General features: G+C 33.3%; 3 protein-coding genes across 3 annotated transcripts; 1 reads left to right on the top strand and 2 right to left on the bottom strand.

Moving 5' to 3' along the window:
- Nucleotides 1–506: 506 nt before the first annotated feature.
- LOC112004070 (uncharacterized) lies at nt 507–6,729 on the top strand. Its single transcript, XM_024036296.2, has 3 exons — nt 507–1,197; nt 5,267–5,594; nt 6,169–6,729. The coding sequence occupies exons 1-3, from the start codon at nt 752–754 to the stop codon at nt 6,388–6,390; spliced, it is 996 nt and encodes a 331-aa protein (XP_023892064.1). The 5' UTR covers nt 507–751; the 3' UTR covers nt 6,391–6,729.
- An 11,085-nt stretch (nt 6,730–17,814) lies between these two features.
- Nucleotides 17,815–19,222, bottom strand: LOC112004052 (transcription repressor OFP1). Its single transcript, XM_024036272.2, has one exon. It carries the CDS (start codon nt 19,057–19,059, stop codon nt 17,878–17,880), a length of 1,182 nt encoding a protein of 393 aa, XP_023892040.2. The 5' UTR covers nt 19,060–19,222; the 3' UTR covers nt 17,815–17,877.
- A 4,286-nt stretch (nt 19,223–23,508) lies between these two features.
- LOC136069813 (uncharacterized) lies at nt 23,509–25,946 on the bottom strand. Its single transcript, XM_065778797.1, has 5 exons — nt 25,232–25,946; nt 24,993–25,035; nt 24,553–24,749; nt 23,957–24,351; nt 23,509–23,757 (listed from the first exon to the last, which is right to left on the bottom strand). The coding sequence occupies exons 1-5, from the start codon at nt 25,944–25,946 to the stop codon at nt 23,509–23,511; spliced, it is 1,599 nt and encodes a 532-aa protein (XP_065634869.1).
- Between the last annotated feature and the right edge of the window lie 1,419 nt (nt 25,947–27,365).

The following is a 27,365-nucleotide window of genomic DNA, read 5'->3' on the forward strand; positions in this document are numbered from 1 at the left end:
GACTATGAAAAATGAAGAATTATTTAGGAGTAATTAGAAGATGCCATGAACAAATTTAACGTGTTGGGGGAAGCTTATTCCAAGCATATATTTAGGCCATCTAATACTCTACATACACTTGGACTAGCATTGATTTGATGCATAGTTATAGTGCGAATGATTTGGATTACAAAAGCTATTGAAAAAGATAGAGTTAATCAGATAGCAACAATATGGTAGCAATCTCTAGACCTTTGGAAAAGGGTGTCTCTTCCTTTTTGTAAACCCAAATACTTCACTTTAACAACAAAACACACTCCCAAATATAGAGTTAATCGGATGATAAGAACATAGTGCCAACCTCATACTTTCGAAAAGGGCGCCTAGTCTTTTTATAAATCCAAATAATTGTAATATGGGTAAGAGCAATAATAGGACCACCAATTTTTGACACAATTCACCTTATAGCATTGGTAGAATTGCGAGCTGGTATATGCTTATATTTGCTCACACACTCGATACAATGGTACAAATACGATATACGATAAATTAAACCTTAACGAAATTCATAATCATAAATCAATTTGAATCATACCTTTCACTGTAGACGTGCCAACTACGCCATACATGCACCACCACCACTCCCCGCGGGTCCCTGAGATTTCAATTTCAACACCTCCTTTATCTATATAAATATAACCAATCCTCATTTCTCTCTCTCTCTCTTCTTCTTCTCAGTTCTTCAGTCTAAACGTGCGCCGCCGCTTCTAAAATGCGCAAGATGAGTACCTTACGCAAGGCGGCGCCGCTTCCTTCTCCGATCCCCACCGCCGCCGGATCTCGCTCCGCTGCCAACGAGATCTTCACCGAATTCCTCGACAACTCGCTTCAACTCCCGCACCTCTCTTTGCCCCACCACCTTCATCGTCATCCGATCCCGGAGATCGTCGATTTCGGATCTCTAACGGGTCGCGACTCGGTCGATCGGATCCTCCGCTCCTCGAAGGAGTGCGGTGCGTTTCGGATCAATGGTCATGGGATTTCCGGGGAGGAGTTGAGGTCGTTGCTGAGAGAAGCCGATGCCGAATCGGTGTTCCGAATTTCGGAGGGGAATTTGAATTTCGGGAATCGGGAGGGGATTGTGTGGGATCGTTCTAATATTGAAAGGTTGGATTCGGCGGGAAAATTTATCGGCACCGAAAGATATCGAAATTTCAGGTATCGGTTTCATTTATTTCTTTGGGCTTGGGCTTGTTTAAGACTTTTGGAGTTATTTGGGCTGAAAGTTTAGTACATTTTGTGACCAAATATTGATGGACCTGCGGCCCAAATATGCGTATAGTCTTAAACTGTTGCTAGGTGAACAAAACTACCTTATTTAGAAATAAGCTAACTTTATCTTTTTGTTTCATATTTAGAAAATAAATTACTGAAAATTACGAGATACCAAATAGAAATCCCTCATCTTGGCGTTTCGCTAAGCTTATTAGTTGCTTAATGTTAATTTTCTCTACCCTTATGAGAAATAAAAAGCAAAAAATAAGCTAACTCTATGCAAACCATAATCTCAATATTAAAAATATTGTTGTATTATTCCCATGGATATTTTCTTTTTGATTCTAGCTAGTATCTTATTTTATGAATATTGGATGACAAATATTTGTGATTTGTTAGGATTGATTTAAATAGGTTATACTAGATTAATCAGGATGAGTCATGATTAATTTTACTAACACATTATGGGAAGTTTGTGTTTATGGGTTTATTTTTATCTAGTTGAAAGTCAGTCCTATATATATTCAGACATAGATAATGAATAAAGATCAATCATGATTTCCGAATTTACAAATTGTTAGTATAGGGACACATTTTGGAGCCTAAGTGCAAAATGTAATGGGATATTGGCTCAGTGAGCCAAGTAGAATAAATTTGTAGAAAGTGAGTTAGAGAACTAGGCCCTAATGAGTTGGACAACGGCTAGAATAGGTTTGAAAGAAAATCGAAAAAAAGCAAGAAGGATTGATCCAAATAAATTCACTCTTGAAACGGTCCGAGGAGGTAAGTTCTAATATAAATCAATTGAACAGATTACTATTACAAATTTGATTGCTACAGTCTCTTCTATCTCTCCTTTTTTTCGATCCTTTTCCTTTGAGTCTTCACTCTCATTTATACCACGTCTCTTCTTTCATCTTTACCCTACACATGGACAGCTGATGGCTTATGCTAATTCTTGTCCCATCAGCCTCTTTTAGAAGTCTTTAGGGTGGTTGTAAGGTTGAAAAAGTACTGTTCAGAGATCACTTTCTCATTAATGCGGCCAGAGAGTTAGCTACAGAGCATTCAATGAGGTGATAATAGCTTTCTCTTAGATATTTTTGAGCTCCCATCCTTCTTATACGTTTATAATGCATGTCTCTATCACTGGAACTTCCTGGAAGGTCATCTTGATTATTAGGATACACATTTGAGCTGTGCTTAGCTTATCCAAGGAGATATTTCTCTTTGGACCACCTTCTCATTCATACCTCACTCACGAGATTCTAAGCTTGATCCACCTACGACCATTTATTTGTTCTCGGATCACCATGCTCTTGGTTAGAGCCTAAGGCCCAATCACAATTTTGGGGCCATTATTCCTACAGTTAGCTAGTCTAAATTGAAAGTCTTCTTTTTTTTTTTTTATTTTTTTTTTTTTTTTCTTTTTTGTGAAGAAGTAAATTGAAAGTCTTTGGTTTCCCTTGAAGAAAACTTTACTTTCCTTATTTCTCTTATACAAAATAGAAAAAAGTAGGAAGATAATGGTTCATAAAATTAATCCACCACTAGTAACAAATCAATAACTCAATTTCTTACGTAATTTGGTAACAAATGGTATAAGCCAGGCTTGGAGGAGCAATGGTTGGGATGCTAGGAAAATGCAGCAAGTTCAAATGAAAATATACAAGGAAATGAAGGGTATGTTCATTACCTTGAGTGCACGCTTTGACCAGCTTAACAACCACCAAGTATTTGTGCAAGTAGAGAGCTCCAATACTTAAACCAACAATATCGGAGGTCAAGCAAGTGCAAATGGAGATACGATTCAAGACAACTTAACCATCTCATAGTCATACCTCCCTAAACGCTAGACAATAAGTCTAGATATCTAGGGCTGTAAACAAAACAAGCCGTTCATGAACAACTTAGACTCGGCTCGATAAAAAACTTGTTTATGTTTGTTTGTTTACAAATAAGCCAAGCTTGATCCTTAGTTTTAAGCTTGTTTGATAAACAAGCTAAGCTCAAGCAAAAAAAATTGTTCGTGAACAAGCTCGTGAACAATAGGGCTTAATACAAAACATGTCAAGCTTAAGCTCGTTTATCGCTTGATATATGTTTACTAAATAAACTTATTATTATGACATTACACATATGTTTTGGAATGTTAATTTAGAGCTTGTTTATTCATATATATGTGTGTGTGTGTGTGTGTGTGTGTTTTGGAATGTTAATTTATTTAAATTTGTGAAGATTATAGTTGTGCGAATGACAAATGTGGATGTAAAAATTGTATTTTGAACAATTACTCAAACTATATACAATAAATGATGATAGATGGATTTAATTATGTAAAGTTGTAATTTGAACAAATTTTAATCACGGGTAATAGAAGCATGATAAAATGAGTATATTATATATATATATATATATTTGTTTACTTGATTTTTGGTGATATAAGCATTTGATGATGCAATTTTTTTGGATCCCAAGCTAAAAAACTTGACTTAAGCTCGAGTTTAAGCTTGACCTTGGCTTGACTAATTAATCAAGCCCAGCTCAAACATTTTGGAATTTTCACAAGTTTGAGTTCAAAAATTATTTTTAGGCTTGTCTCAAAGTCATGCCAAGCTTGAGCATTTGATTTTTATTGACGAGTCAAGCTCAAACACACACTACTTGGCAAAACTTGGCTAGTTTATAACCCTATAGGTATCACTAGCATCACTTATTTTTGAAGATGGCTAACAATGGGTTAACCGATGGTCCAAGGAGTTTCAAGCAATATTACTTTTCTTCAATTGATGGGTTGTGATGTTTTTTCGATTGCTCAATGGTCAAGCATGTTGGGTACAAATAATGTTAGAGATACAAACTATTTTACAGAAAATTTTTACAAACTGCTGATGTGATGAGTGATTATTGATAAATGAAAAAATGATATTAATGGTGGGTCTAGATGAAAACCAATAAGAGGTTGACTACATCAACATTTTGTAAAAATATTGTACAATAATTTGTGACTGTAGTATTATTCATTAGGTACCAATGTTTGGTAGCTTTCCTAATCTTGGATGAAGTTTAATATTGCTAGAGAAGAGGCTAACCGAATGGATATAATTGTGGATGTATCATGTATGAAAACATTTTAAGTTAAAAGAAGCAAAAAAGAGAACTTCTTAGAGTGGATGAATGTTATGTTCTTACTCTTATCTATATGGCACGGTATTTTGGTCTATTTTGGTTTATTTTGATTCATTTCGGTCCATTTGGTTTACTTCAATCTATTTCAGTCCATTTTCGTCTACTTCAGTCTACTCAATCCACTTAGGTCCAACTCGGTCCACGTTGGTCCAGTTCGATCCATTTTGGACTAATTGGACCTTAAATTGATTCTTTTTGTAGATTGCCTTTTTAGTTATAGGCTCAAAAATTCTTTTTTTTTTTTTCCCCTTTAATTTTTTGGTTGAAAGTATGAAGTTTTATTATATAAACTAAAAAAATATAAACAAAATAGATATTAGAAATTAGAGATATGGGCCTTAAAAAAACAATAAATATGATAAATATTCACAGGATTACCTTAAAATTCAAGTCTAAATAATAGGCATTATATTTATATTTGGAAAGAAAAAAAAATGCTATAATTCTAAACTTATATAATGAATTTAAATTTCATGTAGCATGTTACATATGTTCCATGAAATTGGGGTGTATTTAAAAAAATTAAAAAAAATAAAAAATAAAATTCTTGGATATATTCAGGTTAGTCAATCGATTACTGTATATTTAAGAAAAAGTTATTTTAGTAACATGTTCTCAATTAATTTATATAAAACAATATTATAACTATGTAATTTAATTTTTTTTTATTAAATTATGTTTTCATATATGTGTGTGTGTGTGTTGTTGTTGTTGTTGAATGCAAAGTACATTATATGTTCCATTGCATAAAACTTATATAAATAAAAAAATATTTTAAATAACATCCACAAAAGTACTAATAACTTTATTTTCTTATTTGCAGTCAAAATATGGAGAATCTTGCGAGTAAACTTGACAATGTAGCAAAACAATTGATTGAAATTTTCATAGAAAGTGCAGGTAAGCGATCCCAGGAGGGAATTAATGAAAAAGAGACTGTTCTGACCTTATACAGATACGATCACAATGACCTTCTCATGGAAAAAAATCAATCTTTGCCAAATGAGAAGAATGGGAATTCATGTGGTCATGCTCTAAGCCTCCACCTTCCCATCGAGCATTCTCAATTTCATGTTAAATCAAAGCATGGTTCTTTGTCTTTTGAAGAAGGCCCAGACACAATTGTTGTGACTGTTGGAAAACAGCTAGAGGTAACTTGCCTTTTTAAAGCTCTTGGTTTTGCTATACATTCATGGCTATTCTTTTGTTGCTCTAATGCCAATATAATGTAAATGTTGCCCCCAAAAAACTGAGAGAAGCTTTACGTAGGAGTTACCTTTGTATAAATCCATAACCTAGTTGGTCTAGTATCATGGTACAAGTAAATACAACAGAGCATTAATATGAACCTAATATTATGTGAGGAGCTAAAAATTCAAAATTGCCTTCAATGTTCTTTTGGACTTCAAACTCTTGTTAACCAATAGAAACCATATTTTAGCTCCAAAAATTAAGCTCAATTTTCTTGCCAACTCTATTTAGAAACATCAATGTGACAAAATGATCATTCAAAAACCGATTAGTGTCTTATTCTAATGATAAAGAACAAAAATCACAGAAATAAACTCAATAGGATGAAACTCTATAAAAAAAATAAAAAAAAAAATCATTCAAATGAATACTAAGTAAAGTTCTACATAAATTAAATATGTTGAATAAACAACTTAATTTTACCCCACCAATCATTCAAACAAATACTAAGTAAAGTTTCACTTGTGACAATAGGAATGGACCCTGGGAGAATTTGAATGTGTTTCAGGGGAAATGATCATTGTACCAGATTGCCAAGGGAGCCGACCCTCTTATTCCGTAGAGCTCAAGTATTCACCTTCAAGTATAAATCACAGTACCGACAAAGACTGTAAGACAATTTCTATAATTGACCAGATCATCCTTGCACTTATAATTACATTTCTATACAAAATTTTCGTCCATACATTGTCATGATTTGCACACAAGTACATATATGGAACGTCATATACAGTATACCATTTCATAATGCTCCTGTTCATATGATTAGTGTTCAAGATTTTTCCCCCCATTTTGTCTTTTAAGACAATTATCTTACTCCTCATGCATGGGTCGGTCCTCTTGATGTACTGTTTGTACTCTTACTCCTTATGCATGGGTCCTCTTGATGCACAGTTTGTAGTTTGTACTCCATGGTTTGGAAGGTTGTGGATTTGAATTATAGATTGGTTACATACAAAATTTGTGTGTAAAATGAAAAAGCTTGTCTTGGTGATTGATAAAAATAAATAAAATTTCTTCACTGTGTTATGTTTTTGTGATGCTTGTGTAACAATAGACAGATTGTATTTATTTATGAAAACTATTCCTCCAAATCACGCAATATTTTATTTTTAATTTTGTCCAAAGATTCTAGACAATTAGGTATCAATATCTAAATTAATGAAGTGTGAATGTACTTTTTTTATTTGATTTGAATGGGGGGATGCATGCAACTGATACAAGTAAGATTAAAGTTGTCGTGGAATCAAATGTATGTATGATGAACTTTCTCTTTTTGGTCGGATGGAAAATAGAGAAAAGGTCCTTAATATCATGATCTACTTCCCCAATATGTTACAAAGATTATAGTAATTTATAGCTCAAAACCTACTTTAGCCCCAGTCAATCTCTTTTCTACCGAAGCCAAGGTCCATGAAGTCAGGCCTTTTAGCTTATTTTCCCTGGATTCAGGTCCTGCTACCATTCATTTAAGGTGGAAACTAAAGTGTCCTCTCAAAAAAAGAAAAAAAAAAGGGGGGAGAGTAGAAACTGAAGTGAGCTTGGGCTATAAATTGTTAGATTAAGTACAAGTATAACGAGACCAGTTAAGAAAAGTTCTAGGACTACAAAAATTTTCACAACTTCTTGTCACAGTGTGACATGACAATGTGATTGGTAAAAAAAAAAAATAGTGGTTCTATGTGTAAATAATAGTTAACCACTCATAGTCTACTATGTCAAAGTTGTAATAAGAAAATTGTAAAATAATTTGTAGTTCTAAAATTTACTCGGCCCATTAAACATAGATAGAAGGAAAAGAAAAGAGGAGTATATGGTTGGATGATTGCACTTTAACTCTCTAAGTCCAATTAGGCATATTTAGTGTCTGTTTGGGATCCGCTTATTTTGTTGAAATTGAAAACTTTTTACTAAAAGTATTGTAGATAAAAGTAAAAGTTAACTGAAATAGTACAGTGAGACCTATGAATAGTACCAAAAGGTGCAGTAAGACCCATGAATAGTAACAAAAATAAACTAAATAGCAAAATAAGTTGACAAAAAATAAGCTATCCAAACGCAACCCTAATAGAGTCTGGTTTTGATCAAGATCAAATTCAAATCTAAACTTCAAATCTAGACTATTATTTGGTTAAAAATGACTGTGGGTACTTGACTCCACACAAAGGATTTTGTTCGCTTTGGGGAGCCAGGCCCTCACAAATTTGTCCCCCGATCGAGTGCAGGCGTTCACCCCTTTGAGGCACCTTAGTCCCACATCGGAAGGAGAACCCTCCCACTAGCGCTTTATATGCTTCTGGAGCTTGCACTAGTGTACTACTACTCCCTTCGCTTCACAGCTTATAAGGCAGTCCTGCAAAGCCGTCCTAGAATGTTGAAGGACATGCCGAGAATGCGGTGTAAAAGACTACAAGGCAAAAAGCCCTTGGCCCGAAAATCCGTTCATCCTAGGTACCCACAATGACCATTTTAGATGTGGATGATTTGAATTTTAAAAATTCTCTTTCATTAAAAAATATAAAAGGTACAGTTACCCAATTATTGAATCTGACCTGAAAAATTCACTAAGCTTTTAAATTATCAATATAACTTGAATTGAGTATTGGATTTTTATTAAGGCTAATCAAGCTAGGGAACTAGATTACTAGACGCAGATACTGCTAGCTAATACTCTAGATTTCGTGTACTAATGTCGTTTTCATGACTCTGTTAAATGCAGCTCAACATAACTAAAACGTGTATATAACTTTCTTATAAGAAAAAAAAAGTTTAAAATACTAATAATTTTACTATATAATCTTCATAAACCCTAACAAGAATTAAAGATATTACCTGATTTTTTTATGTCAATAATTTGCATTCTTGGTTCAAAGGTTCATTATTGGCAATTCATTAGGTAGAGTAGTGATTGAAGCTTGGAAGCTTCATTACTTGACAATTTCATCTTAATCGGTTGAGATGTCACAGATAGATTTCTCACACTTGGAGGAGTTTAATAGAGTCTGGTTTTGATCAAGATCAAATTCGAATCTAAACTTCAAATCTAGACTATTATTTGGTTAAAAATGATCATTTTAGATGTGGATGATTTGAATTTTAAAAATTCTCTTTCATTAAAAAATATAAAAGGTACAGTTACCCAATTATTGAATCTGACCTGAAAAATTCACTATGCTTTTAAATTATCAATATAACTTGAATTGAGTATTGGATTTTTATTAAGGCTAATCAAGCTAGGGAACTAGATTACTAGACGCAGATACTGCTAGCTAACACTCCAGATTTCATGTACTAATGTCGTTTTCATGACTCTGTTAAATGCATCTTATAAGAAAAAAAAAAGTTTAAAATACTAATAATTTTACTATATAATCTTCATAAACCCTAACAAGAATTAAAGATATTACCTGATTTTTTTATGTCAGTAATTTGCATTCTTCGTTCAAAGGTTCATTATTGGCAATTCATTAGGTAGAGTAGTGATTGAAGCTTGGAAGCTTCATTACTTGACAGTTTCGTCTTAATCGGTTGAGATGTCACAGACAGATTTCTCACACTTGGAGGAGTTTTAAAACGTACACACCTAAGTCTTTTATTTCGGGGGTAATGAATCGAATCCAACCACAATCCCCGTAAAGATTGGGAAGGTACCTTTTTTTTTAACTAACACATCCCATCAAACGACTATTACAAATCATAATCTTACAAAAAGTCTACCATTATTAACTACCAATTATATTGATTAGGCCATCGGGCCCCCCTCTAAATGCTCTACAACGCCAGCATTTGGGGGTGAAAATATGTGACACAGCTCATCAATAAGGACTATATAATATACACCCACCCTGTGAGCTCTTTGATTTAGATGTCTAAATCTTACTTGTAGTCATTTTGTTTTATAAACTTTGTCCATAAATATGGAATGGAAACAAATTAGGAAAAAGTTACTGGCAGAAAGAGAGCTATAATTCCTCATTGTAGCAAATTATTGATACACTAGGTTGGTTTGTTTGTTTCGTTTCTTTACTTTTTTATGTTTTATCTTCATATAATGATAGAAATAACGATGGGATTGGTTCATCTTGGACATCACCTCTTGATTGATATGGACAACTATTACAATGCGTGTCCATTCCTACCGAAAGATGGCCAGGACCTCATATTCATTATTCACGACTCACGAGCAAAAGTGAGCTTGACGTGGTGATTTATGATTCAATTGTATATGTAACACACAAATAATTAGCTTCTTTGATGTGTTTGAACTTTGAACAAAGGAATATATCACCCATCCATGCTTGCTTTCTCAAAGAAAGGTGGATTTCGATTCTCCTGTATATGGTAAAAATCTTTTGATAGAAACATGAAATATGCACGAGCGTAGCAGTAATCTTTTAAGAGCCCATGATTCCCTGCAAGGCCAAATTTGGTTATAGTCTAGGCGCCAGATTGTCCGTGAAGCATTTTCACATGTATATTTTTCCCAAGTTAGTGGGAAATTGAAGCCCATTTTCATATACGTGGATCTACATAACCACGAGGTCCACATATTATAAGACAAATGATGTGTATATATATTATATGTATAAGATAATTATTAATGTTTAATAGAACTTGTAGGGAATTAACCCGAAATTTCCAACCTGTGAGAAATAAGAAAAAAAAATAGAGAAAATACCCGCCAAAGAAAACAATCACACGCACAAGACAATATTTACGTAGTTTGGCAATTTGCTTACGTCCACAGAGTTGCAGTAATTTCACTATTATCAAGAAAAAATACAAAGTGCGGCTACAGTGTTTCAGTCTCTCAAGAACAAAAAAAAAAAAAAAAATCATAATCACAAAAATTAGGTTTTCTACATCCTGCACATAGGATACACAATGGGCTACAAAACGGGCCAAAAATAATTTCAGGTCGGGTCGGATCATCAACTGGATTAAACACAAACTAGGCTGCACAAAGCCCAGTAGAACTTACATATTGGGTTCATTTGTATATATAAAGCTATTGAAGAACTATGTATTGAGTTGAAAATAAGAATTTTAAAAATGCTCTATTAACTCCCACAATGTATAATCAAACGTACCTATTATAAGACAAATGACCTGTATATTAAATGTATAAGATAATTATTATTATTATTTAGTTAAACTTAGCTTTATAGTAGGTGTAAAAATTATGGACCTAAAATGATTTTAATGTTTTTTAATTTTTGGGGTGCATGAGCGGGAAATTAAGAAGTAACAACAAATGGAAAAGACATGCGCACATGAGTCATGGAGGTCAGCTTATTACTACGCCCGGGTACAACAATGACTATTGACTTGTCCAAATTTAAGATTTCCCAAAGATTTTTGTCTCCCACACGTGCAATTATCCCCGTGCTCTCTCACATCAACTGTAATCCATCACATAAATAGTATGAGATAATACTCCCTGAAATTTCTCGTGATTTTATATGATTTAACCCTATTTGTCTCTCTATTGAGAGAGAGAGAGCGAGAGAGCTAGCTGTCATGTCAATAATATTTTTTTTCATTATTCCTAATTTCTAAGGTTTATCCTCACTTAGTAGCATTTAAGTAAAGATTGAATTTTATTCACTACTCATTCGCTACTAAAACCAATATTCTAGACGTTACTTTGTCAAAATATAATAACTAGAATAAACTATTTGGAGCTTGACTTTCTTATATTAAAAATCAACTGATGCAAGGAATATGATGGGCAGTTTGTGTATAGTTTAAAAATAATGAAAGAGCTGAGTTACTTAGAATATATTGATAAGTAGATAAGTATCTCTGCAAGAACACTTAGTTCCAAATAGTACACAAAGGCTACCAATTCATCCAATTATCAAAACTGATTTACAAAGAGCTTACATTCTCTTACTTATACTAGTTGTTTGGCATTAGCAGCCTCTAGATGGTTGACAAATGTCTAAATTCTATAGGCTAATGTTTAAGAAATTGTCTAACTAATTAACTAACTAATTAATAAGTTACAAGTGGATTAGGATATATGCACATAGTTACTTGAAATGCCTTGCATCAAGTGTCTCAATTTAATCATATAATGAATGCTATAGATTGAAATTATATTTTTTCTATAAAATATATATTATATAATAATGAGAATAATTAAACAACAACCAAATACATTTCACAAGCAAATCCAACCCCTTTCATATCCTACGACAAAGTTTTTTTTTTTTTTTTTTTTTTTTTTTTTCGGTGCATGGTTTGGTGATGGGCAATGAAATCCAACATAGATTGATAGCGACATGTCAAGAGATTTAGTAAAAATGCATGTTTTGCAATTATTGTGAATATGGGAATGGGATCAGCTTCTTGGTGCAGTGTAGACTGTAGCCCCAACCACGTGCATGCATTGCTATTGCTAACAAAAAAAAATTCGTTGAAAATGTTTGGGCAGGTAGATGAAAGAAGATGACAATGGCAATATCAAGCAAAAATCCAGACTCTGCGCATTTATGTTGTCTTGTCCTCAACTCTTGGTTTTTTTTTGGTCCATTGACTGGTCTCTCCTTGCGGCTCGCCGACACAACCCCTTCAAAATTAAACCCCAACCGTGCCTCAATTCCTCACATTCATTTTATAAGGAAAGACCCCAGAAAGGTCCATACATTTGTTTCTTTTTATGGAGTTATTGAAGCCAAGTTCTACTTCTCAACAACTTAATCTACAAAACTAAATAGTAAAAAAAGCAATGCTATAAAAATAACTTCTTCTTTTTTTTTTTTTTACAATCTATTTTACAAATTTTTTTGAGAGACTATTTTACAAATTTATGATGTCTACTCTTGGTGGTGTAATACGACGGTTACAAATTATTTTACAGTATTTTTACAAACTATTGATGTGGCCAATTTTTATTAGTTTTTATTTAAACCCATCATTAACATCACTTTTTCATTTACTAATAACCGCTCACCATATCAGCAATTTGTAAAAAAGTTTGTATCGCTAATATTACTCATCTTGATGAGATGATTACTCTTAATCATCAAATCAAGATACTTAATTGATTTTTAGTGTAAACAAAAATCGAACTTCAAATCTCTTATTGGAAGACAAAAGATGGTTTTTATTTTTTTATTTTTTTTAAGAAGAAACAACAGAAGAGTTGAGTGATCTCAACTTATTTTACAACTTGTTAATGTAATAAGTCATGACCGGTGTACCATAGACATCATTAACTCATTTTTTTTTTTTTTTTTTTTTGATGTACTAATTACAATATACCATCTCACCAGCCGTAAGAAGATTTATATACGACCAAAATTATTAAGAAAGAGAAAACGCCCAAATAAGATAATGCCACGGCAGCAACTTAATTGCTCACCGAAATAGTAGGAGCAGTTTGGCGTGGTAAATAAATACAAAGAGAAGTTTGTTTAGAGAGCTTTGTCATCATCTGCTATAAATTATCTGAGACAGTGTCCATACGAGTAACTTATCTACTGACACAAATTTTTTATAACACAAATTTTTTTTTCATAATTTTACCCCAATTTTGCTATGTGACGACTCGTAAATAATAAAATCATAGACCCACATGAAGTCATGGATCCACTATTTTATTTTTATTACTTATAAGTCGTCACGTAACAAAATTGTGGTAAAATTATGAAAAAATTTGTGACACTAAACTTACTCATTTCATACTTCCATATGCATTCATGCACTCTAAAATCTAAATCTCTACAAATTTTTTTCTTAAAAAAGAAATGTGCATATTAAGAAAGATGAGTATGTAAATATTTAGTTATTTACGTGCAAAGTTGTTGCAAATTGTTCTTTGTTATTCAAAGTTGTATTGCTTTGGTTGAAGAATGAAGATTGAATATGTAAAAAATTATATAGTATAGTTTTGTCCTTTTGTTGTAAGTTTGTGGTGGCACACTGGCACATATAATATAGTTATGGGTTCGGAATTTTCCACCGGCCTACCCTGACCCAAGTACCTATTATATAATGGGACACAAAGAAAAAGACAAAAAGAAAGGAAAACCTGCCAACGGTTGCAATATTTAAATTCATTTCCCTCCAGGTACGTTATTGATAGATAACACACGTACGTCAATGTTCAATAAGTTACAATAAGATCTTCCGTATTAATTGTGTTTTGTCTTTGAAATTGTTAGGTTGAGGATCAAACAAGAAACGTCCTATCTTTTTTATTTTTAGTGCCTATTTTATGTTTTTTTTTTGAATAGAGTGCCTATTTTATGTTAGTATTTGCTTGGTTATTTATAGAAATTGACTAAGTAAAGGCATGGTTGCCAATTTTTATTTTTAATTTGGATGAAATGGTTGCCAATTAATTCACTGTCAAACTTTTTTGATGAACAATTTATTGTCAAACTTATTGGTTCCTGAAAGACTACTCAACACTCCGGTGGCCTCGGTGTCAGAGATAGTACATTTATGCAATGTTTGGTTGGGTCAAAGGGAGATAATGGAAACGAGAGAGGAAAATGTGATTTTCTATTAATTGTTTGATAGGAGTGAAAATGGAGAGTAAAGAAAACGAGGGTGGATGGACTTTTCCAATCTGGGCCTACCAGTTCTTTATCTTCCAAATTGAGAAGAAAATAAAAAATAAAAAATGTCATTGAGAACAAAAGTTCATAATTCCCTGTTTTAAGGGCATAATAATAATTATTCTCTATTATTCTACTTTTTCATTCTCTCTACTAGACGCACACGGTAGAAAACAAAGGTATTTTTTTTATTACCTTTCCTTTTTATCATCGCAATTTTTTTCATCATTCCACTTTTTTATTTACCCAAACCAAAAAGAGCCTTAATTTTTCTAAAAGCAAGACACTTTTATTGTTAATATCAAGAAAAAATGTTAATTCAACTACAAAGCTCATGGCTCATGGCGGGTCATCATGAGACTTGGAATCAAGATCTTTTTCATTTGAATCACTTGAAATGGAAAGAGTTTATTCATAATTAATATATTATTTCTTACATCTAATATTAATGGTAAATAGTAAGATTAATTAGCTCTGTTCCTTGGAATATATTGGGATGGGGTACATTTAAGGTCGATATAAGTTTTTATTTTTTTATTTTTTTTAACATGTTCTAATTTATATACTTGTTCTGGTAAGTTAATGTATAGACTCCAATATTAATTTTTTTTTTAATATTTCTTGGAAGCTTTATAAGTTTAAGAAATGACACATACAATGAAAAACGTATTTTTCAAATGTATGAAAAATGATCCACATTGGGAAGAGTTAAGTAGTTAACATACATTGAAGAACATCAATTTACTAAAAAAAAAAATATATATATATATATATATAAATAACATCACTTATAAAAAACACTTAACTCAACAGTTTAAATCTATGCATTTTGACACAAATATTTTATATGGGAAATGTTAACCAATGCCCTCTTAGGTCATTGGTTAATGGCATTGGTTAACGAGCTATTTTTAGAAACATTTTATTAGAAGAATGATAAAAAAAATAAATTTTGTTGATAATTTTTTATATTTCTCATGAAAGTGGTGTCAAAACTTTTCTATTATGGTTTATTAACAATTAACTTAAGAGCATCCGTTAACATGACCTATTTTATATTAGTCGTTTATTCTTGTCATTAATATTACATGTGAGACTTTAATATTTAACTAACTACACTATTTTCCTTAAAAACGAAAAAGAGAACTAACTACACTAGTTACACATGAATATATTCCAAACAATAACAATGGTGGCCTGCGACTGACAATTAGAACAAGCACATAGTCAAAATAAAATAAGTAAATGCATACTAGCGTAACGAAGCCCGCCAAGGCACTTCATGGCTTGATCCTGCTTCCCTAGCCAGAATTACTACTGCCCATACTATAGAATACTTATTAGAAGCTAATTTTGCTAGCCATAGTTAGAAGATAATTTTGCCAGCCATAGTTAGAAGATAATTTTGCCATTTTTCTCTATAGGATTTCATTCTTTTGGTTACTGTGATAGTTGTGTTTGGAAATCAAATAGATAAGGTATTTGGTTTAAATCTAGCAGATTTTGTTGTTTTTGCACTCAAATTTAATATTTTCAGTTGGAGGTGTCTCCTCTAGCCTGTACTGTATTTTCTCATACGTATAGTTTTTGTTCGTGAGTGAAATTCTGTCGTTTACCCGTAAAAAAAAGTTCTGTAAAGACTGGAAGTACTCTTCAGTCCAAAACTTCTAGTAATTCAGCAATTTGTGGTTTTTCAAGTTAAAGCCAACAAGCAACTTAATTACTTAAACCAGCTTGCATTGAGGGCAGGTTTAAAAAGCTGGACTTTGTAAGAATTTGAGATTTAAAGTCTTTAATTAACTAGCTAGGCTTGTTGCTAAATCTGAACTTGATTAACATGTAATTATAATATGGTAGCTCCAAAGTCAACTAGTAACAGAAGCAAGACAGTAGTTGATACCGTAAAGCTAGGGAGTACTTAGAATAAACATCATTAAGTAATGCAAAAAAATTTCATTTTATTTGGTAGATGTGCCTAGCTTAAAACTCTTTGTCCCGGAAAGAGACGACACAAGAATCAGCGTTTTCTTGACAAGGACTATATGAAACTGATGTTGTCACATTAAATAAGGCATTCAGGTCTTTTCCTTTCTTTGTTTGCATAAGATAAATTTTAATCATGAAGTCTAGAGAGAAAATTTAGATCTTTTTTTTTACTATTATTGATCCAACTTGTTGAGATTTGTACATTAAAAAAAAACAATGTAAATGATCGAGTTATGTAAAAGTAATGCTACTGTTCTGTCACAATTTATCATCTTCTTTACAAGTTGTGAAAAAAGTTATGTTATTGATATAAACATTGCTATAATTTAATTGAAGGCCCTGTAAAAAATAAGCCACATGATCCTCCCAAGTCCTTAATGCTTTTAGTCCACAATCTAAGGTTTGAAAGTTCGAACTGCTTTTGATATGTTCGAAGTAACTTTAACATCAAATTTCAACTTTAGACAAAGCTAGCAATTCTGAAAAACTCTTTGCAACAGTACAAAGCTATTGGGGTTTCACACTATTTGCAGAAATTCAAATTTACCTTTTTGTTATTTGAATTAACAATTTTCATCTTTGAAGGTTTTGAACTCAGCTTTTTTCCCTTCTCTCTATCTTTATCTCCTGAGGGGAAGGGATAGTACTTAAAGCTGAATATACTACCCAGAGAGACACCTCTAGTTTTTTTTTTAAAGATAAAAACTGAATGTTGTCCTGAAAGAATATCTTCTTTTGGGCAAGAAATACTGAATTTGATGGAAAACTCTGTCAGGATATTGTTTGTGAGGGTCCCTTAACTTGTTTACTTTTATATATAATTTTTGTCTAATGATCCCAAATTGGTGTTGGTGCAAGAAAGTGCTGAAATTCAGGGCCATAAAATTAGTTCTTTGGTTATTTTCTAGGAAGAAGACAGAGGACTAAACACCAAGGAAATAAAAACAACTTCTATAAAGAATGAACTTTAGTTACTGAGAGTTACAGAACAAGGACAAAACTCCACTCAAAAATACATGCACAAAAAAAAGGAGAACCCATATCTTCAAAAGTAACATGCAACTTACTTTTTAATCCACTTGCATAGGCATGGTAAAATTTTGTTGGGTAAATTACATTTTAAAGCCTACACTTATAATAAGGACAATTTCAAATTAAATCTTATAGGTTCAAAATCTTTAAATTAAATCAAGAAGTTTAATACTGTTATAAATTAAATCTTATATTATCATTACTTTTAAATCGAATTATGAACTTTTAAAAATGTATCAATTGATACTTATGTTAGTCTCAAGTTGAATTCTGAACTTTTAGAATCACATCAATTGAAATCCTGAACTTGTCATGGTTAACAATCTTTGCTTGCAGTAATTTTGTAACTGTAATAAATCTATGAAAATAGCTTTACTGATTTAAGAAAATGAAAAGAAAAAAATAAACAGGGTATATTCTACAGAAGAATTCTATATTCAATACAATTCGCATGAGGCTAAAGTTCGATGTGCAATTCGTTGTGTTCGCCCACTAAAGATTAGAACTTTGAGATTAATATCTACTCAAATACTCAACTAAGAACTAAAACTTTTATTAGAATATGTAACAAAAAGTCTTTTTAAGACAAAGAAAATTACTTCAATTGGATGTCAGTCAGATCAAACCAGATTTGCTTGAACACCTTGATAATAAGCTCATGGTATTGATCTGAATTCAAAGAAAGATAACAAGCAAGAAGGTCTTCAAGGTCCTTTGAAGCCCTGATGTTGTTTTCCACAATCATCTCCACCATTGAATCCCTGAAATCTCTCTGAGGATCAAAGGAAGACTTCACTACAGCAAAGCTATCTGAAAGACTCCTCCTTGATGTTGATGACACACTTTTACGATTGAGTGCTTGAATTTTCTTACTTGCGATTCTTGGAGAATTATTCATTCTAAGCCTGACTCCTCCTGGAGAATTCAAAGACAATCTTTTAACAGGACTATTTCTCTGCTCTTTCGTGGTAAGTCTCTCTTCCTTCACAACCTTTACCGATAGAGACCCGTGTGCATTTCTTTCTTCAAATTGAGCTGAGTTCCTCCTATACTTTGTTGGCTCTTCCTTCTTCTCTGTATCATTGAATTTAGCTGGCTTGGTTATTATAGGAGCAAGTTCAAGCTCGGATAAGGAATCAAACCCATCTAGCTTTCCGAATTTACTAGGCAAAGACTTATCATCCACGTTGAAAACAATGTCATTAGCATTAGAATTAACATTGCAGGCACAAGATCTTGACCATGACACCAATGACTCAGTAGGAAGAATACGGTCAGACCTGAATTCAGGATCGTGAAATTCAGTCTCAGGTGAGGTATCAAAAGGCGAAGAAGAAGAAGAGTACTCAGGTGGAGAATCTGATTTGTTCCACATTGAGTCAAGCGTGGAACCACAGTTACAACCAGCAGAGACAGAGGAAGTGACAAGCTTAGGTGAAGAAGACCTCAAAGTTCTTTTCTTGACCCTTTGTTTGGAAGATTTCCTTGGTGGGTCATGGAAATGGTTGTCAGAGGCTTTTGGTTTTGGGTTAGTTATAGGAGAGTTATAGAGTCTATGATCAGTTGGGGTAAGGTCCCTTGTGAAGTAGTAGGATTTTCTAGGGATGTATTGGTGGGGTTGCTTTGGTTTTGAGGATTGTGTTGCTGAAGATGATGTTGGTTGTTTTTTCTTCTTTGTAGTAGGGGTATTGTGGTTTCTACCTTTGCCCATGTCTTTGAGTTTGTAAAACCAGGCATTAGGCATCATATCTGACAACTTGAACCTGTAATTACCCATCAAAAACACCCCCCACACCCACACACACTCTCTTCTCTGTGCTAGGAAAATACAAAGCTAGTGACAATCCCTTATGAATTTATGATTCTCTCTGCCTCCCTCTCCTGTGTGAGAAATGAAAATAAAGAAGATAACTTTAAGCCATCAATCATCTTCTTTGAGTGCGTAGATAAATAGAGAGTGGGGCTTTTGGAATTTGAGGTACCAATGGGGTCCACAATGGAAGAAAAAGCGGACACAAAGGCGAAAGGTGGGCCACGTTTGGGGACAGGTTGCAAAAGAGAAATTAATAACATAATTAATATTTTTATAATGAGTGTCATAGCCTATCGCCTATTAATTATTATAATTTCAAGAAGAGTACGGTTAATATGTCGAATTTTTTTGTCCCATTTTTTCTGCTTTATTTTATACTTAATTAATAAATACTTGTCACGTATTCACTTAATTAATTAAATATTATTATTAATTAATAATTGTAGTATTAATAAGTCAATAATGATAGTATTTAATTAATTAGGTAAATACGTAACAAATATTTATTAGTAGAGTATAGAGTAGAGCAGAAAAAGTGGGACAAAAGATTTGGACTCGGTTAATATATCCCTTTAAAGTATATTGTAAATTAAAGTATATGGTACATTAATCATTTATTTTAAAAAAAAAAAAATTATTGAAAAATTGAAAAAACTGGTAAAATAGTAAATTAGTTTTTCATTTTTTATAAAAAATTTCTTGCCTTAAAAATACACATTAATAAAACCTTTTGAACAATATTACTTTCATATATTTTTAAACATTATTTTTATCGTACATTAAAAAAATTAATTACAATAAACCTGTATTAAAAGGATGTAAAAAAAAAGTTGTGAAAAAGACTTTCCTCTCTTTTATTATTGTTTTTTCTTTTGTTTTTTTGGGTTGGTTAGGAGGTTAAGACTTAAGCCAATTGTTTTCCAGCTTTAATTACCTAACCGAGCAGAAATTTGTTATCTTATAATGATTACCTTTTGTTTACTCCTTAGAACACTGCTAGTGGGTGCTAGTCTGCTACTTGGAAATGGTTCGCCAATTCAGATAATCAGATTTTTTTTCAGAGCAGCCGCTAGTTCACATTCGTACTACGGCTAATGCAAGAGTTCTCTAAGCTCTAAACCGATTTTCTGTACGTGGCTTACATGCATTGCTGGATCCTAATAAAGGGCCCTCTTTGGTTCTTGGCCACTGCATTTCTTTCAAAACTTCCAGTCCTCTCTTGTTGTGTAATGGTTCTTTCTTGGGAGTTGGGATGGATATCAAATACTGGCATATTGCACGAGTTCTAACTTCTAATACTGTTTATACACACACACACACACATGCAACTGCAATTTGCTTACGAAACAGAATGCAGTTTAGGAAATTCTATTTCCAGCTACTACACATGACATAAAAAAAAGAAAAAAAGGTTTACCTAATGCACAATGATTCTATTTGAGAAATGGTTAGTAAGTAGTCTCTTTCTATAGCTTCTATTAACATAGTATATTTTTATGGGTTAAACTGTTTGTTTTGAAGGGTAGGGGACAGTTTATGAGGACAAATAAAAGTACAAAGAACGAAAGACACAGAGCTAAAAAATACTTCTGAAGTGCGAATTCGTTGCCAACATGACTCAGCAATATTATATATACGTCCAGGATGCAATATTTTTTGAGAAATACTATTTGGGTGCTTTGGCATGGTGTTACCTTTTTTATTCTTTTTCTATTCTGTTTAGGGCTGTACTACCTACCTCAGCTATATTTGAATCGTATTTGTAAGGTGAGAGTGCTCTATAAGGGCCCAGAAGGACCAACTAAACAGCTTCTAGGGGCTTCACTTGGTGAACAAATTAGAGATGGGCAAACCTTACACTTGCTTATTTAGCTTAAATAATTGTGCAAGGCTTTTAAAATTTCATTAGGTACTACTGCACTTTTAGTCACTTTCAACAAATTACCTAGTCCGAAATTACATCAATATGGTCTGCAAGAAAATGCCAAGTGATCACTATTGAATGATCTAGCCTGATCGAGAAAAAAAGCTGCCACTTTTTTCACTAACAGAGTTTTCTCAAGCAGAGTTCTAACTAGCCAAGATGACCTAAAACAAGCACACAATTTGGGCTCAAATTAGTTTCCTAATTGCATACTTAGTGCTCAAGTAGAGTAATCTTCAATGGCAGCAAGTGTTTCTTAAGAGGATTATACACCCTATCTAGTATGTAGGTGAGCCATGTTAAGGCTAAGACTGATGCTCGTTTGGGAGAGATCATTTTCATTAGCTTGTTGAGCTTAAAAAAATACAATTGTACCCAAAAAAAAAAAAAAAAAAGGCAAAGCTTTAATTAGATCTTACCGGTCAACCAAATGAGCAATAATAACGAATTCAGCTTTGTGAAAAGAGCCATATTAGAAAGGTTCGGTTCAGAACAAAACAAAGCATCAAACACATCAACTTGAATGGAAAGTGTGAAGGACATGGGACTATTTGTTTGTATATTGACTTTGAAAGTTGAAAAAACGAAAACGAACTCAGAACCAATCAAATGCAACGATCGAGAACTGAATGGATGAGACATTCTCCTGTTGTTGAAAGAACTAGTTAGCCACGTTTGTGCACTACAAGCCACACAGGTCACTCGGCCCCTTCAACTTCATCAGAACCCCAACTGTCTACCATATTCAAACGTGCTCATCTTTAGTGATGAACAAGAGCGGGGACCGATATGGTATCAATTGTTTTTTTGTGCCCAAAAACATGTACTAGTCAAGTAGTTTATGACGTTTGTATCTTGGTGCCAGTTATATGATAAAGAACTAAACTTGGGTAAGTTGCATTTTCTCTGCTAAGTTCGATTCGGAAAATTATTAGTTATTTTCAGAGTATAGCTAACGTAGTACTCTGCACGAATAAAAGTTTAATGTTATATTTTTGTGTTAGGTGGTTTGTTTTAATTGAGATGGTTTATTACGTGGTTTATTCCAAGAATACTTGATAATTACAGGAATTTTGTTTGCGTATGCTTGTTGATAGCGAAATTTACCTTTTGCATCGTGACAATCTGTCATCTTTGGAAGGAAGGAAACATGAGGATTCGGAGAGATCTTCAAGAGCCTCGTTTTTTGTTTTTGGTATGTCATCTTCAAGCCTCACATGATGGCTGTAATGCACAAAATGAGACTGGATGAGAATGATACTATCTGGGGCGTAAGAATGTTATAAGCCACGATTGAGACAGGGCAGCCCATAAGAGACAGAGACCCGTTAATGTCAATTCTAGAAGTTAAGAGAGATGTTATTATCAAACTTTCTTTACCGTTGAAGTCTCTTTTTGCGTGTTTTGTAGGTTTTGTTTCGATCTCCAAATTAGCTCTCTATTGTTTAGATTTCGCTAGTTCTTCAATATCATGGGTCTTCCTTGTTTAATACGTTAAGGGTATGTAGTTTGAATTGGCAGCAACTTATTTATTAAGGCACAATGCCCCACCTCAAATGAGTTACATAAGTAGCCCATTTTCTTAAAAAGCCCTTTATAAAAAGAAATATATAGGCCCAAAAATATGTACACAGGATTCCTTAAGAAGTCCATATACACGTGTTTTTCTTTTTCTTTTTTTTCATAAATAGAATAATTTTTCAATATATGACATCTATTTTATAATGATTATTTTTTATTATTAAGTCAAGATACTAATCAATTTGTTAGTTTTTAGACCCCTTAACACAATATGTTTAACTTAATGTTAAGCGAAGTTGATTACCAAGTTTGTGATTAAATCTAAGTTAAACAAATATGTGTAAAAGAAATATAACACGGAAAATAAAGAACACACAGATCTGATAACCTAGGAAAACCTAACCTGTAAAAAACTTGAAAATGATTTAACCTAACTATTCTCAACGTAAAAATAGATCCACTATGAAAAACTCGTGTAGAAAACTTACTAACACAACCACGTGATAGCTCCGAGTCCACGAACTACTTCTTTCATTGATTTGCAGCAACCACCAGGGGCGTAGCTAGGAATAAATACATGGGGGGGGCCGGGTTGTAACATAAATATACTAAATATAATTCTTAAGTCTATTGGATACAAAATTATCAACTTTCAAATAGAGAAAACAAAACGCCAAAAGAAAAACAATCACACGCACAAGACAGTATTTACGTAGTTCAGCAACTTGCCTACGTCCAGGAGTTGCAAGGATTTCACTATTATAAAAAAAATTACAATGTGTGGCTACAGTGTTTTTCTTTCTCAAAAACAACAACAAGACAAAACCCTAATCACAGAAAAAAAGCTTTTATATCCTGCGCACAGGATTCACAATGGGCTACAAAAGGGCCAAAATTTTTGCCTGCCCAAGCCTCCGCTCCATGGTCTAAGCCTCAGTTAATCTCCCATTAAAAACCACACAAATTATTCAAGTCAGTCGGATCATCAACCGGATCAAATCATGCCTGACACGATTTTTCATGGAATAAAATTCATCCATTATCATCTCCATAGTGAAATTCCCTGCAATTTCCTTTTCTATATAAACTATCATATTATCTGCCAAAAACTCATCCTCCATTCTATTGCGAAGTCTTGTTTTTAACAACTTCATAGTTGAGAAAGCTCGTTCTGTAGTTGCTGTAGAAACTGAAGGGTCAACACAAGACGAATAAGTCTATCAATCAAAAAATAGATATTAGACTTTTCTGAAATTTTTAATCCCCTACATAGCTCGGAAATTGTACTCATATTCTAAAATCTAGATGTTTTATCACATCAAGCTCATAATGTTGCAATTGAGACTCCAAAAGTTCTTGTTCATGTTCAGTAAAATCTTGAGGTTAATATTTCTTAACTAAATTGCATATATGAACAATATTGAATAATCTGAAAGCATCCTTGGGATTTAAAGCTGAACTAAGAATGACAAGTTCCGTTGTTAGCTCACAAAATCTACTTTTCAATTCTTGCAATTGAGAGTCTATTGCAACTGTAAATATGCAAATTCTAAAATAATGTTCCATTGTTAAATCTTCATCTTGACGACGATATCTACCTCGACCTTTAGCATAACGAGCATTCATATCAGGAATATCAATTTCATGTTGCTCACAAAATGCTATAACACTAGCAAGTAAAGGCTCCCATCCATCATCTCTCAACTTTTGAATAAGTGATTTTGTAGTTGAAACTAAATGCATGGCATTTAAAAGGTCTTGAGAACATTGTTGCAAAGCTTGAGAAAGAACATTAGTAATTCTCATTATCTCTTTCATCAAATGCAAGATTAAAATAAATTCAAATGATGTTAATACTTGATAAGCTCCCTCGGCATCACCGCGTTGTTTATAGTTACCCCTTCCTCAGAGATAGATTGATAACTTTGCAATAGCATCAAACATGTTAATTAAACTACAAATAGATTGAAAATGAGATCCCCACCTAGTATCTCCAGCTCATTGCAAAGTACCAATCTGGTTTGCACCTCTTCCAGTCTCAATTTCATTAGAAGCAATCATATTCTCAACTTGTTCTACTTGAGCATGTTGCAATTCATCATTACGCTTACTAGAACCAACAACAATATTGATAATATTAACCAAATGATCAAAGAACTGATGAACATCTTTTACTTCTCTAGATGCTGTAACTAGAGCTAATTGCAACCTATAGCCATACAGTGTACATAATAAGCATATGGCACTCTTTAAGAAAAAGAGCTTGTAATCCATTCCATTCACCACGCATTTACTAGCCCCATCTATCCTTGACCTCGAATATTTTCAATGTGGAGGTTGTAATGAGAAAGGACAGCATATATCTCATTCTTTAAAGTCAATGCAGTAGTGTCTTCTAACATGCACAACATGAAAGAAACGCTCTTTAATGAAACCTTCTTTATCAACAAACCTCAAAATGATGGCCATTTGCTCTCTCTTCGACTCATCCCGAGCTTCATCAACAAGAATGCAAAATTTTCATCCCAATTTCTTCACGAATGCATTTCGCACATTACTAGCAAGAATATGCAAAATCTCCTTTTGAATTGTGGTGATGTATATTTGGCATTTCCTGGTGCATTTTCTAAGACAACACTAGCTACTTTGTCATTGAAAGTTGATTGAATTTTATCAATTCAATAAAATTACCTCTATTTTTTGAATCAAGGCTTTCATCATGACCTCTAAAAGCACAAGCTTGGAATGCTAGCCATCGAGCACACTCTACTGAGGTTTTGAGCTGCAATCGATTATTCTCTAATTCTTTTGACGTTTGTTTCTCAATCAGCTTGTCAATATGCCGTGAATGATTCTTTAAATCTTCGCAACATTTCATAGTAATTTTATGTGGGGAGTTTGGTTCTTTCCTTTCATGACGAATTAAAGGACAATTCATTCCATCTTTCACATTTTTCCAATTATTAAAACCTCGTGAAATGAATACATCTAATCCGGGACGACCTATTGGTTTCTTACTAAAAAGGTAGCAAGGTAGACAATATATCGCATCCATTGAAGGTGAGTATTCCAACCAATCCTTATGTGAACCAAACCATGAAGGTTGAAATCGACGACGATGAGTATCATCATTGTATGGATAGTCTATATTTTCAGGTTGATATGGACCTTTTTTGAGATAAGCTCGTCGGATTTCATCTTGTTGGTTGATAGGAAATTCACATATTTGTTTACGTGATCCTAGATCACGATCTATCTCTTCAAATTGAAGTTTTGGACATTTGGAGGAGTGTTCATCAGGTATTGAAGTATTAAGATTTGTTTCTACAGCCACAGGTGTCCTAATTTCTGAATTGCTAGCATCTTTTTTCTTAAAGAATGCATCAATTGTTTTTCGTTTGCTCATAATTCTTTTAGCTTTAAGAATATGACTCAAAAATTAACCTTAAAAGAATTTAAAAAAAAAATTAATTAGAAATTTTTACTTAGTTATATGAATGTTATTCATACTCAAGAAAAAAACAAAATTTTCACTATAATTTAAACAGTCAGCTCATTTTTAATACAACTTTAATTAATAATAACCACTCAAACAAAGACAAATTAAAAAACAAAAATAATTTAATTAATTTGTCTTTTATAATATATTGGTTAATTTAATTATATAGCTTTAATTATTATTGTTTAGCTTTAATTTAATTTTCACTATAGCTTTAATTATATAGCTTTTATTATATATTGGTTAATTTAATTACATTGCTTTAATTATTATACTACACCCGACCCATGTGCCCATAGCCCATCTACCTCTCCCCACCCCACTCAACAGCCAACAGACAAGCACAAAATGTGCCCCAATCACTATAGCTAGCTGCAATCAGAAAATTTCGCAATGCCAATTACAAATCATAAAACACGTTACACTAAATGACAATTAATATTTTACCAAACACCAACCCACTGAGTCACTAACCAACAACAAAAAGGGATAAGATAGTGCCAAATCTAAAAAGACAAAAACACTCAAACAGGCAAAAAGCAAAACCAGCTAATCAGAGAGCCACAATTCAAAAGAGAGAGAGACACTTACCGAGATGTGAGACAGAATCATCAGATAGGCTTAGATAAAGAATAAAGAGACTCTTCATAAATATTCATTTCATTTTTTTCCTTCAGTGAGATAAAGAGAGAGAGACTGAGAGAGAGTTAGAGAGAAAAACCTTGAGGGAGGGCCGGGCCGGAGCGGAGGGAGCAACTGCCAATGAGCACCACTGCACCGGAGCAGAGGTAGCACCGCAGCACGATCTGCGATCTTCGATGAAGCACTAACAGCTACGATCTGCGAAAAAAAGATTTCAAATTTCCAGTGAGATAAAGAGAGAAAGACTGAGAGAGTTAGAGAGAAAAAGTGAGAAATACCTTGAAGGAGGGCCGGAGGGAGCACCGTCCCACCGAGCACTGGAGCAGAGGCAGAGAACTCTGCGATCTCCGATCTCCGATCTACGTTCTGCGATCTGCGATGAGCGGCGACCGGGCGAGCAACGACAACGACGACTGAGCTGCGGCGACGTGACCGTGGGTTACTGGGTTTGGTTTGCTGCGGACCTGGGGTTTGGTTTTGGTTTTGTATTGGGTTTTTTTTTTTTTTTTATAAACACCTCTGTTTTGTGTTTTGGTTTGCTGGAGTGTTTTGCGTTTTGGTTTGGGTTTGCTAGAGTGTTTTGTGTTTTGGTTTGCTGGAGTTTGATGTGCATTGGGGTTTGATTTCTCTGCCACTGCCAGTGACGTGATGGGTTTCAACTCTCTGCCAGCGATGTGATGCTCT

This window comes from Quercus suber, unplaced genomic scaffold, assembly GCF_002906115.3.
Source record: "Quercus suber isolate HL8 unplaced genomic scaffold, Cork oak 2.0 scaffold_191, whole genome shotgun sequence".
NCBI classification, from domain to species: domain Eukaryota; kingdom Viridiplantae; phylum Streptophyta; class Magnoliopsida; order Fagales; family Fagaceae; genus Quercus; species Quercus suber.